Raw genomic sequence first — 16,960 nt, 5'->3', positions numbered from 1 at the left:
ACGAATAAACATCTCTCGGTAATTTCCCTTCTGTGTTATTTGGGCGGTGTGTGAAATACTGTGCCAATCTTGGCAACTTACCGTGTGTGCATGAATTTTCTCAACTATTGCTCAAACCGAGTCTAAAAGCATCGATAAAAATTAAATCAGATGGTGAATTCGAGTCGAGATAAAGCCGTGAAAGTCTCAATGGACTTTATGTTACAGGCCTTTGAAAATGCATTTTCTTCTATAAACGTTAACTTTCATCGAATTTTCTTCCCGTTTTTTGCAACCGAGTCTAAAACTACCTTAGCGACTGTGAAAAATAAAATGAGATATCGAATTAGAGTTGGAATAAAACTGTGAGAGAGAGAGAGAGTAAGAAAGAAACCGCGGGCCGAACAAAAGAGGCCTCAAAGTTATGCGAGGAAAGAAAATGGTGGCGATTTGTTTTTGAAGCCCCTTCCAGAATGGGTGGAGCTACTCCCTCAACGGGGGAGGCCACACCCACGGACAGATGCACAGAATCACCGACGTAGAATATTATATAGATTCCTGAATTTGCCTGTTATTATCTGAGGCCCAAATGATAACAATGTAATTACAGTGCAACACAGTTAAAAGGGGCCAAAATTATCTTTCAGTGTACGCAAAGCAAAATGTCTTACCTGCTTGAGCTAAATGTTGGACTGTTGTCTTTCAGGGTTGAAGATTCCCTCGAATCACTCGGATGGTCCAATGGCTCGAGTCCTTCCACCACCACCTGACAAGGATATACAAGGAACTCGGGCACAGATCTATAGGCCTATCATGGCTTCCTGTGCTTTATCAACACCACATTATTCAATCTATCAAGTTTGTTCTCTTAATTTATCAACACCATATTATTCAATCTATCAAGTTTGTTCTCTTAATTTATAAACACCACTTTATTCAATATATCAAGTTTGTTCTCTGGAGGGAGGAGAACAGTGGGGTAACCATAGGACGTCACCAATATGGTTATTTCTGGGGTCATGGAAATAAGGGGTGTGAAGAGGTGTGCCGGGTGAAGACATAAAGACTGACAACACATGCACATTCACCTGTTGAGGCCACATACATCACCATTTCTACAGGTACACAATCACCCATTCATGCCCAAGCACCAGTCCTGCCAATGTTGATGTACCCCTCTATCCCCGATGCTTCTCAATACCTATCCAATTAGAGTTTAAATTCATTTACCGCTTCTGGCACAGCTATCTTTCCAGGGAGATCATTCGATGCATGAACTACTCTCCGATTGAAAGACCCAAGTTGCAGTACTGATATCTCAAGTCTCCTCTTCTTTAATCTAAGATGGTGTTTACTCTAACCCCTTGTCACTTCATTCTGATGAAAAACTCTCCCAAACTCACTTTGTTTACACTCACACCCAAAGACACACACACACACAGACACACACACCCATAGACACAGACCCTCATAGACGCGCACACTCATAGACACGCACACACACACCCATAGGCACACACACACCCATAGACACACACATGCACATAGACACACACAGACACACACACACACACACACACACACACACACACACACACACCCATAGACACACACACTCATAGACACACACACTCATAGACACACACACACACACCAATAGATACATGCACCCCCATAGACACAAGCACACACACCCATAGACACATGCACCCCCATAGACACAGGCACACACACCCATAGACACACACACCCACAGACACGCACACACACATGCACATAGATACACACACACACACACACACACACACACACACACACACACACACACACACTCATAGACACACACATAGACACATGCACCCCCATAGACACAAGCACACACACACACACCCACAGACACACTCATAGACATGCACACTCATAGACACGCACACTCATAGACACACACACACACCCATAGACACACACTCTCGTACACACACACACACTCGTACACACACACACTCATAGACACACACACATACACATAGACACACACACACACACATAGACACACACACACACACATAGACACACACACACACACATAGACATACACACACACACACACACACACACACACACACTTTTCTATCACTAAGCCCTATGCGGTACCTCATTAAATACATTCTGGTGTACACACTCAGTAAAGTAGCCTACTACTGTACTAGTACTACTGTACCACTGTACTACTACTAGTACTACTGTACATTCAGATTTCAGTTTCAAGGCCATTTTCCTCATCCACCGCCAATAAACTGCTTCATACAACTCCAATACATTTGTTAAACATTAATTATTTTCAATAACCGACCTTTGAGAAACTATCACTATCAGCGGAATCGCACTCGGAGATATCGGTTTGTCCCTGTTGTATTCCTTGGGACGTGTTCTCATATTCCGTATCAGTATCACTATCAGTATCACTCTCCAGCATATCTGATCAGCATGTCTAATCACCGAAAGGAACCGGAAGAGTAATCATTAAATACGACGAAACATTTTCTTGATCATGGATTAGATGAACGATCGAAATACCCTTTGATATACAGTATTAGAAGAGGCGAATAAAAGAATACCGAAAACGACACACCTGAACATATTGCTTTGGGAATGTACATTTAACTGAGCTTCACAGATGACAACCGTTGTTTACTCCCTGGCGGTGTGGTTAGTAGCAGTATCAGGGTTCACAAGGAATTTCATATTCGCGCGAATCACTTCTGCTTTATAATAACCGAATTATTAACATTATTTTGTTTGGTTTTGATTTATAGCCGGCGAAGCCGGTGTTGTCAATAAACGAGTACGTATTATGTTGAAAACCTGATTATGCCTTGGCTCGAGAATCCGAAAGCGCCGTGGGCGCAGCGTGGGCGGAAGTATGCATAACAAATTTAAAACGTTCATTATGAGTTTCTTTCACCCGTCGTCGTTTGATTCACAATCTTATGCACCTCCGATGTATTAATAAAATAATTTAAGACCAACATTGGCCCGCACGGGCCTGGTTATCTTCAACAAAACGCGTCACCAAACACCGGACCCAATGAGAGTCGAGCATTTGCAAAAATATTTCTAAAATGAAAGCGCTCAATGATGGGCGCCATCTACCGGATGCGGAAGTTTGCATAAAACAATTGCGAAAAAGTTGAATAGGAGCTTGTTTCACCCGTCGTTCTTTGATTCATAATCTAATGCACCTCTAATGTATAATTAAAATACTTTAAGACCAACCTCGTTGTCTTCAACGAAAATCGTCATCAAGCACCAGAACCAATGAGATTCGAGCATTTGAAAAAATATTATTACGCGTTTCGGACGGTGAAAACGGCGTCAAATATTCTCACATTGACGAAGAATTATTTTTTAGAAATCTCGCGGCCGTATGAGATAGTTTTTCACGGCCAGAAATACGGTATAAGCGGTTTACATATTTAGTTTAGAAATACGGATAGTTTTTCACGGCCGGAAATATCCGAAGTTGAGACGGAATTCTTCACCGAATTAATCACTGCGACGCCGGGAACTGCGACGGGAATCACTGCGACGTCTGCGACGCCGGGAACGAGGTTGGCGCAAAACAACCGAATCACGCGTAAGCATATGCTGCTCGAATTAGTTCTCATCATATGCTCAAATTTCCTAAGCTAAATCGTCATTGCTTTGGGCACTGTGAAACGTATCGAGTCACTCGCTTACTGCACAGCGAAAAAGTACGAGCACTTGAACAACGTGTTTTTCGACTCGATTCTGCAAAACGCCCGCCATGTCACTCGGTCAAAGCCAAAACGAGGAACAATGTTTCGCCTCCGCTCTTCATCGCCACACCGACCTATCAGATGTGGCATGAAGGACGACGTTTATGCTTAACCACGACATAAATGTACCCAAGTCTTGGGTACCCAAGCTAATTCGTGAGAAAGTGTCATGTGACTCCTGCTCATTCACCAGGTTACAATCTACACCGTTTCAATTACCAGTTTAGGTCTACACTTTAACTGTACACTGCTAAATTTCTCTAAAGCGTGTAAAGACCTTTGAGTGCTCGCACCAGCATATATGTGTTGTTGAGGATGTTCAAGAGTACTTACAGGTCGCTATCAGCGTCTATCACCTTCTTTTCGCGATAAAAAACAATGTTCTCACGAAACGTAATTGGAAAGTAAACCACTCTGGGCCATTTTCGAAATTTTTCTCTTCTTTAGTGGTAGACCTAAAAAGCCGAATTAGGCTTCAATCCCATGCTCCCATGCTCAGTAGGTTTGTCTGATTTATGATGTCCTGCACTTACCGGTATAAGCGGTTTACATAAAGAAAGAAAGCTCGGTTTGATTAACGACAGTCACACATTGCCGTTGAAACGGCGCTATCGTCTGATCTGTCGGCACTGATCTTACTGCAAGCTAACTTCTTCTGGTGGAGAAAGCCGCAGTGCCCGGAGAGAACCAGCCCTGACAGTGACTGAAGTTAGAAGACTACACACATACTATGAAAACATATGTAAAGCCCAGTTAAAATTTCTTAAAATAGGCCCTAAACTAGCACATCGTATAGTTACTTCCTTCAGCTTCTTATGACATTTATTGTATTTTAGGTATTGGGGAGGACTGTCTGCTCTTCTCTTTTACCAAGTCTTACCAGGTACGGTACCAACTACACCTACCTACTACCAACTACCTAACCTACTGATGGGTAAAATAGTGGCAAGAGGCTTTGGCTTCGCCGGCTCATTGCGGCTTTGCAGTCGGTACTAGTAGCTGGCGAAGCCAGTGTTGTCAATAAACGAGTACGTATTATGTTGAAAACCTGATTATGCCTTGGCTCGAGAATCCGAAGCGCCGTGGGCGCAGCCATCTTGCGTGGGCGGAAGTATGCATAACAAATTTAAAACGTTCATTAGGAGTTTCTTTCACCCGTCGTCGTTTGATTCACAATCTTATGCACCTCCCATGTATTAATAAAATAATTTAAGACCAACATCGGCCCGCACGGGCCTGGTTATCTTCAACAAAATGCGTCACCAAACAACGGACCCAATGAGAGTCGAGCATTTGCAAAAATATTTCTAAAATGAAAGCGCTCAATGATGGGCGCCATCTACCGGATGCGGAAGTTTGCATAAAACAATTGCGAAAAAGTTGAATAGGAGCTTGTTTCACCCGTCGTTCTTTGATTCATAATCTAATGAAACCTCTCATTAGTAATTAAAATACGTTAAGACCAACCTCGTTATCTTCAACGAAAATCGTCATCAAAGACCAGAACCAATGAGATTCGAGCATTTGAAAAAATATTTTTTTACAAGCTTATTACGCGTTTCGGACGGTGAAAACGGTGTCAAATATTCTCACATTGACGAAGAATTATTTTTTAGAAATCTCGCGGCCGTATGGGATAGTTTTTCACGGCCATAAATACAGTATAAGCGGTTTACATATTTAGTTTAGAAATACGGATAGTTTTTCACGGCCGGAAATATCTGAAGTTGAGACGGAATTCTTCACCGAATTAATCACTGCGACGCCGGGAACTGCGACGGGAATCACTGCGACGTCTGCGACGCCGGGAACGAGGTTGGTGCAAAACAACCGAATCACGCGTAAGCATATGCTGCTCGAATTAGTTCTCATCATATGCTCAAATTTCCAAAGCTAAATCGTCATTGCTTTGGGCACTGTGAAACGTATCGAGTCACTCGCTTACTGCACAGCGAAAAAGTACGAGCACTTGAACAACGTGTTTTTCGACTCGATTCTGCAAAACGCCCGCCATGTCACTCGGTCAAAGCCAAAACGAGGAACAATGTTTCGCCTCCGTTCTTCATCGCCACACCGACCTATCAGATGTGGCATGAAGGACGACGTTTATGCTTAACCACGACATAAATGTACCCAAGTCTTGGGTACCCAAGCTAATTCGTGAGAAAGTCTCATGTGACTCCTGCTCATTCACCAGGTTACAATCTACACTGTTTCAATTACCAGTTTAAGTCTACACTTTAACTGTACACTGCTAAATTTCTCTAAAGCATGTAAAGACCTTTGAGTGCTCGCACCAGCATATATGTGTTGTTGAGGATGTTCAAGAGTACTTACAGGTCGCTATCAGCGTCTATCACCTTCTTTACGCGATAAAAAAAAATGTTCTCACGAAACGTAATTGGAAAGTAAACCACTCTGGGCCATTTTCGAAATTTTTCACTTCTTTAGTGGTAGACCTGAAAAGCCGAATTGGGCTTCAATCCCATGCTCCCATGCTCAGTAGGTTTGTCTGATTTATGATGTTGTCCTGCACCTACCGGTCTAAGCGGTTTACATAAAGAAAGAAAGCTCGGTTTGATTAACGAGTCACACATTGCCGTTGAAACGGCGCTATCGTCTGATCTGTCGGCACTGATCTTACTGCAAGCTAACTTCTTCTGGTGGAGGAAGCCGGAGTGCCCGGAGAGAACCAGCCCTGACAGTGACTGAAGTTAGAAGATTACACACATACTATGAAAACGTATGTTAAGCCCAGTTAAAATTTCTTAAAATAGGCCCTAAACTAGCACATCGTATAGTTACTTCCTTCAGCTTCTTGTGACATTTATTGTATTTTAGGTATTGGGGAGGACTGTCTGCTCTTCTCTTTTACCAAGTCTTACCAGGTACGGTACCAACTACACCTACCTACTACCAACTACCTAACCTACTGATGGGTAAAATAGTGGCAAGAGGCTTTGGCTTCGCCGGCTCATTGCGGCTTTGCAGTCGGTACTGGTAATTATTTATAGCCGGCGAAGCCGGTGTTGTCAATAAACGAGTACGTATTATGTTGAAAACCTGATTATGCCTTGGCTCGAGAATCCGAAGTGCCGTGGGCGCAGCCATCTTGCGTGGGCGGAAGTATGCATAACAAATTTAAAACGTTCATTAGGAGTTTCTTTCACCCGTCGTCATTTGATTCACAATCTTATGCACCTCCGATGTATTAATAAAATAATTTAAGACCAACATCGGCCCGCACGGGCCTGGTTATCTTCAACAAAACGCGTCACCAAACACCGGACCCAATGAGAGTCGAGCATTTGCAAAAATATTTCTAAAATGAAAGCGCTCAATGATGGGCGCCATCTACCGGATGTGGAAGTTTGCATAAAACAATTGCGAAAAAGTTCAATAGGACTTTGTTTCACCCGTCGTTCTTTGAATCATAATCTCATGAAACCTCTCATTAGTAATTAAAATACGTTAAGACCAACCTCGTTATCTTCAACGAAAATCGTCATCAAGCACCTGAACCAATGAGATTCGAACATTTGAAAAAATATTATTACGCGTTTCGGACGGTGAAAACGGCGTCAAATATTCTAAAATTGACGAAGAATTATTTTTTAGAAATCTCGCGGCCGTATGGGATAGTTTTTCACGGCCAGAAATATGGTATAAGCGGTTTACCTATTTAGTTTAGAAATACGGATAGTTTTTCACGGCCGGAAATATCCGAAGTTGAGATGGAATTCACCGAATTAATCACTGCAAGCTAACGTCTTCTGGTGGACGAAGCTGCCGTACCCGGAGAGTCAGAGAACCAGCCCTGGCGCCTGACAGCGACTGAAGTTAGAAGACTACACACTTACTGTGAAAACGTATGTTAAGCCCAGTTAAAAATAGGCCTTAAGCTAGCACATCGTATAGTTACTTCCTTAAGCTTCTTGTGACATTTATTGTATTGTATGCAGGTATTGCCATCGGGGAGGACTGTCTGCTCTTCTCTTTTACCAAGGCTTACCATGTACGGTACCTACTACACCTACCTACTACCAACTACCTACCTACCACCAACTACCTACCTACCTACTACCAACTACCTAACCTACTGATGCCATGGTGATGGGTAAAATAGTGGCAAGAGGTATGCAGGTATTGGGGAGGACTGTCTGCTGTTCTCTTTTACCAAGTCTTACCAGGTACGGTACCTACTACACCTACCTACTACCAACTACCTACCTACCTACTACCAACTACCTACCTACCTACTACCAACTACCTAACCTACTGATGCGATGGTGATGGGTAAAATAGTGGCAAGAGGTTTTGGCTTCGCCGGCTCATTGCGGCTTTGCAGTCGGTACTAGTAGCAGGCGAAGCCGGTGTTGTCAATAAACGAGTTCGTATTATGTTGAAAACCTGATTATGCCTTGGCTCGAGAATCTGAAGCGCCGTGGGCGCAGCCATCTTGCGTGGGCGGAAGTATGCATAACAAATTTAAAACGTTCATTAGGAGTTTCTTTCACCCGTCGTCGTTTGATTCACAATCTTATGCACCTCCGATGTATTAATAAAATAATTTAAGACCAACATCGGCCCGCACGGGCCTGGTTATCTTCAACAAAACGCGTCACCAAACACCGGACCCAATGAGAGTCGAGCATTTGCAAAAATATTTCTAAAATGAAAGCGCTCAATGATGGGCGCCATCGACCGGATGCGGAAGTTTGCATAAAACAATTGCGAAAAAGTTCAATCGGAGCTTGTTTCACCCGTCGTTCTTTGATTAATAATCTAATGAAACCTCTCATTAGTAATTAAAATACATTAAGACCAACCTCGTTATCTTCAACGAAAATCGTCATCAAACACCAGAACCAATTATTATTACGCGTTTCGGACGGTGAAAACGGCGTCAAATATTCTAAAATTGACGAAGAATTATTTTTTAGAAATCTCGCGGCCGTACGGGATAGTTTTTCACGGCCAGAAATGTGGTATAAGCGGTTTACATATTTAGTTTAGAAATACGGATAGTTTTTCACGGCCGGAAATATCCGAAGTTGAGATGGAATTCACCGAATTAATCACTGCAAGCTAACTAACGTCTTCTGGTGGACGAAGCTGCCGTGCCCGGAGAGTCAGAGAACCAGCCCTGGCGCCTGACAGCGACTGAAGTTGGAAGACTACACACTTACTGTGAAAACGTATGTTAAGCCCAGTTAAAAATAGGCCTTAAGCTAGCACATCGTATAGTTACTTCCTTAAGCTTCTTGTGACATTTATTGTATTGTATGCAGGTATTGCCATCGGGGAGGACTGTCTGCTCTTCTCTTTTACCAAGGCTTACCATGTACGGTACCTACTACACCTACCTACTACCAACTACCTACCTACCTACTACCAACTACCTAACCTACTGATGCCATGGTGATGGGTAAAATAGTGGCAAGAGGTATGCAGGTATTGGGGAGGACTGTCGGCTGTTCTCTTTTACCAAGTCTTACCAGGTACGGTACCTACTACACCTACCTACTACCAACTACCTACCTACCTACTACCAACTACCTACCTACCTACTACCAACTACCTAACCTACTGATGCCATGGTGATGGGTAAAATAGTGGCGAGAGATTTTGGCTTCGCCGGCTCATTGCGGCTTTGCAGTCGGTACTAGTATTAGTGATGAAATGAATTCTTGGGCAAAATTTTAATGAAGGTCTTACGCAAAATAGGTTAGGGCGATACTACCGGAAGTGGGGCTACATCCGGGTACTGTGGACAATGGCAACCTGGCTGCCGTTGAAAACAAAACCCGTCTGACAGGTTAATGCTATGCCATGCTGCACTGCACTGTTCAACACCATTTTAACTGTTCAACACCATTTTCACGCTATTTTCTCGCTTCAAAATGCCCAAAAGCTGTAGTTTTTGGTTGTAATATGACCCTACTGCAAAGCCGCAATGAGCCGGCAAAGCCAAAGCCTCTTGCCACTGTTTCCGTCTCAACTTCGGATATTTCCGGCCGTGAAAATCTATCCCCTACGGCCGCGAGATTTCTAAAAAAATAATTCTTCGTCAATTTTAGAATATTTGACGCCGTTTTCAGTCTCCGAAACGCGGTAATAAGCTTTTTTGAAATATTTTTTCAAATGCTCGAATCTCATTGGTTCCGGTGTTTGGTGAAGATTTTCGTTGAAGACAACACCCTTAAAGACCCAACGTAGACATAGTGCGGGCCCGGGGAACGAGGTTGGTCTTAAAGTATTTTAAATTACAAATTAGAGGTGCATAAGATTGTGAATCAAAAAAAGACGGGTGAAACAAACGCCTCTTGAACTTTTTCGCAATTTTTTATGCATACTTCCGCATCCGCAAGATGGCGGCCTCCATGGAGCGATTTGGTGCGTCAAAGCTTCGAAATTCTCAAAGGATCCAGCAAAATCTGGCTTTTCAACATAATACGTACGCGTTCATTCACAACACCGGCTTCGCCGGCTACTCACCACAACTGGAAACCGGGAGAGAAAAGATCTTATTTTGAACTTCCTTAACGGGGAAAAAGCCCTGAAAGAAGAGACAAATGGCTGACAGCTATCCTGTATCCACAGGGAGAATGAAGACGGCTCTCACTGGAGCCCACCAAAATCAAGGGTGATCTGCTCAGATCACTTTGTTTCTGGTAATTAGTGCATAGCATAACACATTTCCATTCACTTAAGGTTTATTTAAGGTAATTAATGGATACAATTATGTTCTGTTTGCATTTAAGTTGGTGACAAAGGGGGGTTCTTTCGTATTATTTTTCGTAAAACTTTATGCTAATTAATTTTTTTTTCCTGTTTATCATCACTTTTTTTCAAAAAAGTGGGTAGGGCGGGAGGGTTTTTTTTTGTTTTTTTTTTCAGAGTGAAATTTTAATGGATTATTCAACGCACAATATGTTTTTTTCTTAAATATACTTGATCGGACATACATGATGAATCATGTTATGATTTCTAAACTAGTAAACCTTCGTATGTACGCACTGATACGATTCAAATAAAGAAAATAAAGAAACCTATGTCACATTGAGTTCTGTTTACTTTTAATATTTGCTGATACATATAACAATGGGAGACCAAAACTTCGGCTTTTAAGAATAATGTCCGGTTGCCATTCATGTATCTATCAGCAGCTGTTGCCATAGCATTCATACATATCGAAAGCATTATGTTCATTGGTCTTCTGTTGGTTTGGCTGATCCAGGAAAGTAATAACGAACTCAATGACATTTCCAAGGGTATTGATGACATCTGCCAATGTTGAATCTCTAGCTGCAACATGGGTCATAGTCTTTTTATCTCCCACTGAGATGTTTACCACGCCATTGGTGTCCTCAATTGGTACACCTGAAAAAGAAAAATCACTATAAAATATACTTGTATATTGTCTACTATACTGTTTACCTGTCAGCCAAGCCACAAACATCAAGGTTCAAACAACAAAAATATGTACATTGAAAAAATGAGCACCCCCCCCCCCCATCCCCCATACACACGCACACATTTCCTTTCACAACTAATAATTGCAAGTATTCATCAGTCTCAGATCAAATTCAGTGTTTTGTACTGAAATTCTGTTTTTTCCAAGTCTGGATTTGGTTTGGAATTTTGAACCACCCGGGAATGAAAACTAGAAATACAGATCTGGGACCCCAGTACAGATATATCGACAGATTTTCGTTTAGAACAGAACTGGAGTCAAATATTTCCGACCATTCTTTATGAATAAAATAAGGAAGCGCACACCCCATTTCTCAGAAGCAAAACCTTGCGGTCCAAGTAAATGGCGAGTGAGGGGAAAACCCGCACACACTAAATATTCAACAACAACAACAACAACAACATACATTAAAACGGTTATATTTCTTACCATCAAGCGTTCCCGACACGAGCTCATAATACAGTTCGCCTAGAGTGATATTTTCTGGCACTTTGACACCAACCCAGGCCTTTAGAACACTGGACGTTCGCCGAATTTGGCGAACAACGAACGGCATTTTCTGTCAAACTGTCGAGCACATGTAACTTGGCTCAGACAGTACGCGAGCACATACAAAATTCGAACCTGTTCCACTGAGCGGGAACGGATTTTACTGACTTTGCGAGCAAAAAAATTAGGGGCGGACGACTTTTATGGGGCGGGCGGCGATGATAAACAGGAAAAAAAAATTTAACCAGCCTTATATTGGAACGAGAATTACTTCTAGCTTGTCGAAAAGTTAAAATTTTAAAGATCAGACAACAATTAAGCGAGTTATGATCAAATAACCGACACCGTTTCCATAATTTCCGGCTGTAACACGTGCCCTTTTGTGGTTTGTTTTCAACGTATCCAATCACGTGACTGTTGTTGCGAAGGGTGCACTAACCGGAAGTTACGTAGTTCCACGGGCATCCATAAAATTAAAAAGTCCGATTTTTTGGGGGGAATTAAAAAAAAAAATTCGCTCTTTGGTGCCTGAGCCTTTGTAGCTATGTGAAAAGTAATATGAACTTATCCTCAATTTGTTTGTGTGTGTGTGTGTGTAATATTATTAATACTAGTACAAAAGCCTGTCAAAAATGACGGGTTGAAACAGTTTATTCGATGATGCAGCCTCGTGAGTATGCCAAAGTCGGAAGCCTCGGCCTAGTGTCAGGTGTGCTTTTATCTTTTTTATTTATTAGACATTAAATGGACATAAATGAACACTTGTTTTACTCTGCATGCGTTGCACATCATGTGCAGCGAATTTCACCTCCCTGCACCTTGTATTTATTGTTATTTAAAAAAAAAAGGTTTCCGTACACCGCCCTTTAGGATCGGTTTGCAAGCCATCGCCTACATTTCCAATTAAAGAGACATAATTACTCTTTTATGGAAAAACATTTTTGAGTTTGTTTTATCCTCAAACATAGGTCACCGTAGTGAACACACATTCATGTTTAAAAGATTGGCCTTTAAAACCTACCATTATGAAGGGGAACAGACATCTGTACAAACACACACACTAACATTGTGTTTTATACAGTCGTGGCCAAAAATATTGGCACTCTTGCACTTTTTTCAAATAACTCACAATTATATCTAAAAATAAATTGAAATTAACAAAAGTATTTGGTCTCTTCAATTCTTTATTTCACTGTTAATATTACAGAACCTTTGTTTTTGATTCAGAACTTAATAAATCCTTTTAAATCAGAAAATAAAAAGAAATGGCATTGACAAAATTAATGACACCCTAGATTTAATATTTGATAGCACAGTGTTTGGACAAATTAACTGCAGTCAAGAACTTCCTATCGCCATGAATGAGTTTCCTACACCTCTCTACTGGCAGCTTGACCCACTCTTCTTGTGCAAACTGCTCCAGTTCTCCCAGATTTGAAGCTGCTGTTTTCAGAAACAGAACACTGCTGTTTTCAGATCTCCCCACAGGTGTTCAATGGGATTTAGATCTGGACTCATTGCTGGCCACTTCAGAACAGTCCAGCGTTTTGTGTTGAACCAGTCCTGGGTGCTTTTTAAAGTGTGTTTGGGGTCATTGTCCTGCTGCAAGACCCATGACCTTCGACAGAGACCCAGCTTTCTGACACTGGGTTTTTTGGGGGGTTTTGTATACAAGATCGAGGCTCGTGCAAAAGCTAACATTAATCACAACAAAAAAAAAACGGACACATAAAAAACATAATAAAGGGAGCGGAAGACAATATGGGGAGAGAGAGGTTGGGGAGAGAGAGGGAAGCACACAAGTATAACAGTAGAGAGCAGGGACATTGTGAGATCTGTGGGAGGGAGAGGGCTTGGGGGGAGGAGGCATGGGAATGGGGTGGGGGGGGGGGGGGGTAGGGCGGGAGGGGTAGGAGACGTATAAAACACATGGACACTGCTAGGACTTCAAGGAAAGAAGTTTGTATTTCAAAAATGTGGATCTGGGTTGAAATTAATGGGGGTAGAAAACATCAAGGTTTTCGATGGGGGAAGATAAGAGATGGTGGTGAACAGCTGTTTTAAAGACCTGGAGGGATGAGTGGGATTGAAGAGAGTTTGTTCTAGAGGCAGGAGAAAAGAGGATTAAAAGAGTGAAGGTGAGCAGAGAGTCTAGATTTTGGCAGTTTCACCAGAAGAGGGTTGCTGGCAGATATTGTGCGTCCTGCAGGAATATTTGGGGGACAGAGCACAGACAGAGTAGGGGGAGCAAGGCCGGAGAGGAGTCGGTAGAAGAAAGATAGACCACCGACCTGCCTGTGGTGAGAGAGAGAATGGCCCTAAGAATCAGCTTCATCGCGGGAGATTACAATGACTCTGAAAGCTTTGGTTTCAACAGCGTGAAGCCGAGCTAGGTGTGAGGCAGGAACACAAGCCCAGAGGGGAGGGCAGTAATCCATTGAGCTGCAGATGAAAGCCTTGTATGTGGTGAGGAGCTCAGGTGTACCAAGGAAGGACGTCGCACGACGGAGGATGCCTGGTCGGCGACTGCCATTGGAGGCCAGCTTGGAAATGTGGTTGTCCCAGCAAAGGTCATGGCAGATAGTGAGACCCAAAAGCTTGAGTGATAGAAGTTCTTGGAGAGGATTGTTGAGAAAGTAAAAGGGAGGGTTGTCCAGTCGGTCTTTTCGGAGAGTCATAGGAAGAGTGTGAGATTTGTCAGGATTGAAAAACATGTTCCACTTGTTTGGCCAGTCTGTGATTTTGTCCAGGTCTGCAGAGTGAGGGGGCTGCAGACTGTCGATCTGAGGGATGAGGTATGGTGTGGCAGAGTGTGGAGTCATCAGCAAAGAGATAGAGAGGATTTTCCAGAGAGTCCAGAGTTTCTTATGTCTCATGTGCAACCAGGCTGAGCATGATCTCTTTCGCCAGTGTGTGCCAGCCATGGCGGTGCAGTGTGCTGTGTATCCGGAAGGGCCAATGTATTTTTGGGGGGGGGGGGCTGCCCTGTGGGTGGGATGGCCCAGAGGAGAACTCCACCCAGGAAGAGGAGGAGGATAACTGAGACCAGGAGGAAGGAGAGACCTCGAGTGGAAGAAGAGGTTGAGAGGCTGATTAAGGAGGAGATTTGGAGGAGAAATTGATTGTGGTTTTCTCTGGGTGGAATTGACCCAAGCTGAAATCACCCTGGGTTTTTGGAGAGGGAAGGAGCCACCTCACTTGGAGGAGGAGAAAGAAGAGACAGAGATAGAGGAGAGACAGGATAACTCACCGTGAACAGAGTGCAAAGAAGCGTGTGGATGAGAAATAAGATGGAGGACAGACCAGGAGGCCTCATTTGAATCGGAAAATGGGGGCTGAAGCCCAGTTGAGGAGCGTTGCTGGCCTTCTTCGTGGTTGATTTCATTGTGCTTTGACTTTCTAAATCCTGGTGCTACTCTTCGCTGACACTGCACGTGGCAATTTTTGTTTGCTTTGTCTGGGGACAAATTTTCTCACTGGTTGTCATCTCACACCTGCTTTCAAAAGCAGGCTACAGACCAACAGCAGTTCAGAAGAAGGTCTACAGTGCTTCAAGGAATGTGTCTCCAAGAGGATGAATATCATGATCTTGAATACATCACTGCTTTGGACAGAGTGCAGACAATAGATATTAGTGAAGCTCAGGATGATGTTGTCTGGCACAGATCATGCTACTCACAATGCACTCATGCAAACCACATTAAGATATTGCTAAAGTTATATGAGAAGGATACTGCTGGAAAAACAACTGTAAGACAATCTTTGTCATGTGAATCTTCTTCAACAAGTAAACACCAACATTTAGAAGTTCCTTGTCTCAAGCATCTTGGAACAGATGTCTCTCGTCAGGAGGAGAATACTGGCAAAATAAAGTTAAGGAAGCCACATTAGAGGCTTCAGACAAGATGCAACATGAAGCTCAGAAAGATGCCATCTTAAGATGTCGATTGGCTGGTGTGAGTGATCTCGTGGTGGCAGAAGGGAAATATCATCTGCAAAGCTACTCAATTATTATCAGGAAGTACCAGAAATTTGCAGGAGGTGAGGACAGCCATATCCCTTGTGACTTTTGTTTCAACATTGTGGTAGAGGAGGTTCAAAGAGGATTATCAAGATGAGGCATCTATACTCTGGCTATAATATAGGAATGCTACAGTTAAATGTTATAAATAGCTTTAAACATTTGTGTGGAAAATGTAACTGCCTAAGTCGATAAAAATTCAGAAATAAAATAAATAAATCACTTGGAGGGAGAGGGGGGTTGGGGAGCAGATTTTGTGCAGTCCCCAGGAATCGCTTTATTGGTACCTCCTGCCACCGAAGGCGGATGGAGATTATATTTTCACCCCTGTCTGTCAGTTTGTGAAAAGGACATCTCAAAAAGATGTGGACGAATTCGGACGAAACTTGGTGGACAGGTTGGGTGTGTGACATGGAGGAATCCTTTCAATTTTGGTGAAGATCCGAATCTGGATATGAGAATGTTTTTATTTCTTGATTCTTCACCCTCGAGAGATGGGGCCAAAAACGATGTATGGCACAGTATTTCAAAAAGTTGTGGACCACTAGTGACAATACTAGGTTAATGAGTTGGTTAGGTGACAAGAAGCAATTATAATTTGGTTTTGGATCCAGATCTGGCCTATCAGTGGGATACAAAACATCAATTGTTCAGCCTGGCAGAAGTATGCGCTCTACTGAGTGCCGTTCTAGTTTTACCTGTAATGCAAACTGGTGCTGCTGTGCAGACCTTGAGAGAGATGGCTAATGAACTGCCAATCAGTGAAGAGGAAGATGTCTTTCACAGACAAGCTGCACCCCTGATTAAAGAATGGGACCATGAACTCCGGAGCTGGCTTTACAGAGTCTCATTCAAAATCAACGCAGACATCAGTACTTACCCAGGCCACTGGCATTGGAGATATCAACAATGAAAGTACATAAAGCATAGTTCCTGATAGCTTGTACCTCTTTCGTTGCTTACTCTGCACTGGTGAGGACCTACCTGAGGAATATGAAGTTGATAAACGCAGAACAAAACTGTTAAGTAGAGCAAAGTGTATTGTGTACCTGGTTTCTGGAGGTCAGAAGCACAGCCCCAAACACCCTGGTTTACGACTTAGTATTCATCAAGCAACTCAGTCCAAGGACCTTCTTCAGCTGATGCAAGCAGCAGGCCAAGGTGTAAGCTACGAGGCAGTCACACGTGCTAATA

The 16,960-nt window shown here is 42.8% G+C and overlaps 1 protein-coding gene across 5 annotated transcripts in view; it reads right to left on the bottom strand.

The window, feature by feature from the left end:
* Nucleotides 1–16,960, bottom strand: part of LOC137428964 (uncharacterized) — a 70,211-nt gene that overhangs the window by 28,865 nt on the left and 24,386 nt on the right. The window contains exons 1-2 of one of the 5 annotated variants that reach the window (XM_068118892.2): nucleotides 2,333–2,676; nucleotides 651–745 (exon numbers count right to left, since the gene is read on the bottom strand). In XM_068118892.2, the coding sequence (XP_067974993.2) occupies nucleotides 651–745; nucleotides 2,333–2,455 (218 nt within the window). In that variant the 5' untranslated portion in view covers nucleotides 2,456–2,676. Of the gene's footprint in view, nucleotides 1–650; nucleotides 746–2,332; nucleotides 2,677–16,960 lie in introns of those variants that run through there. The other 4 variants (XM_068118888.2, XM_068118891.2, XM_068118890.2 and 1 more) reach the window with 4 other exon arrangements.

The sequence above is a fragment of the Myxine glutinosa genome, chromosome 6 (genome assembly GCF_964187855.1).
Source record: "Myxine glutinosa chromosome 6, kmMyxGlut1.1, whole genome shotgun sequence".
NCBI lineage: Eukaryota > Metazoa > Chordata > Myxini > Myxiniformes > Myxinidae > Myxine > Myxine glutinosa.
This window is presented reverse-complemented; position numbering and strand designations above follow the sequence as displayed.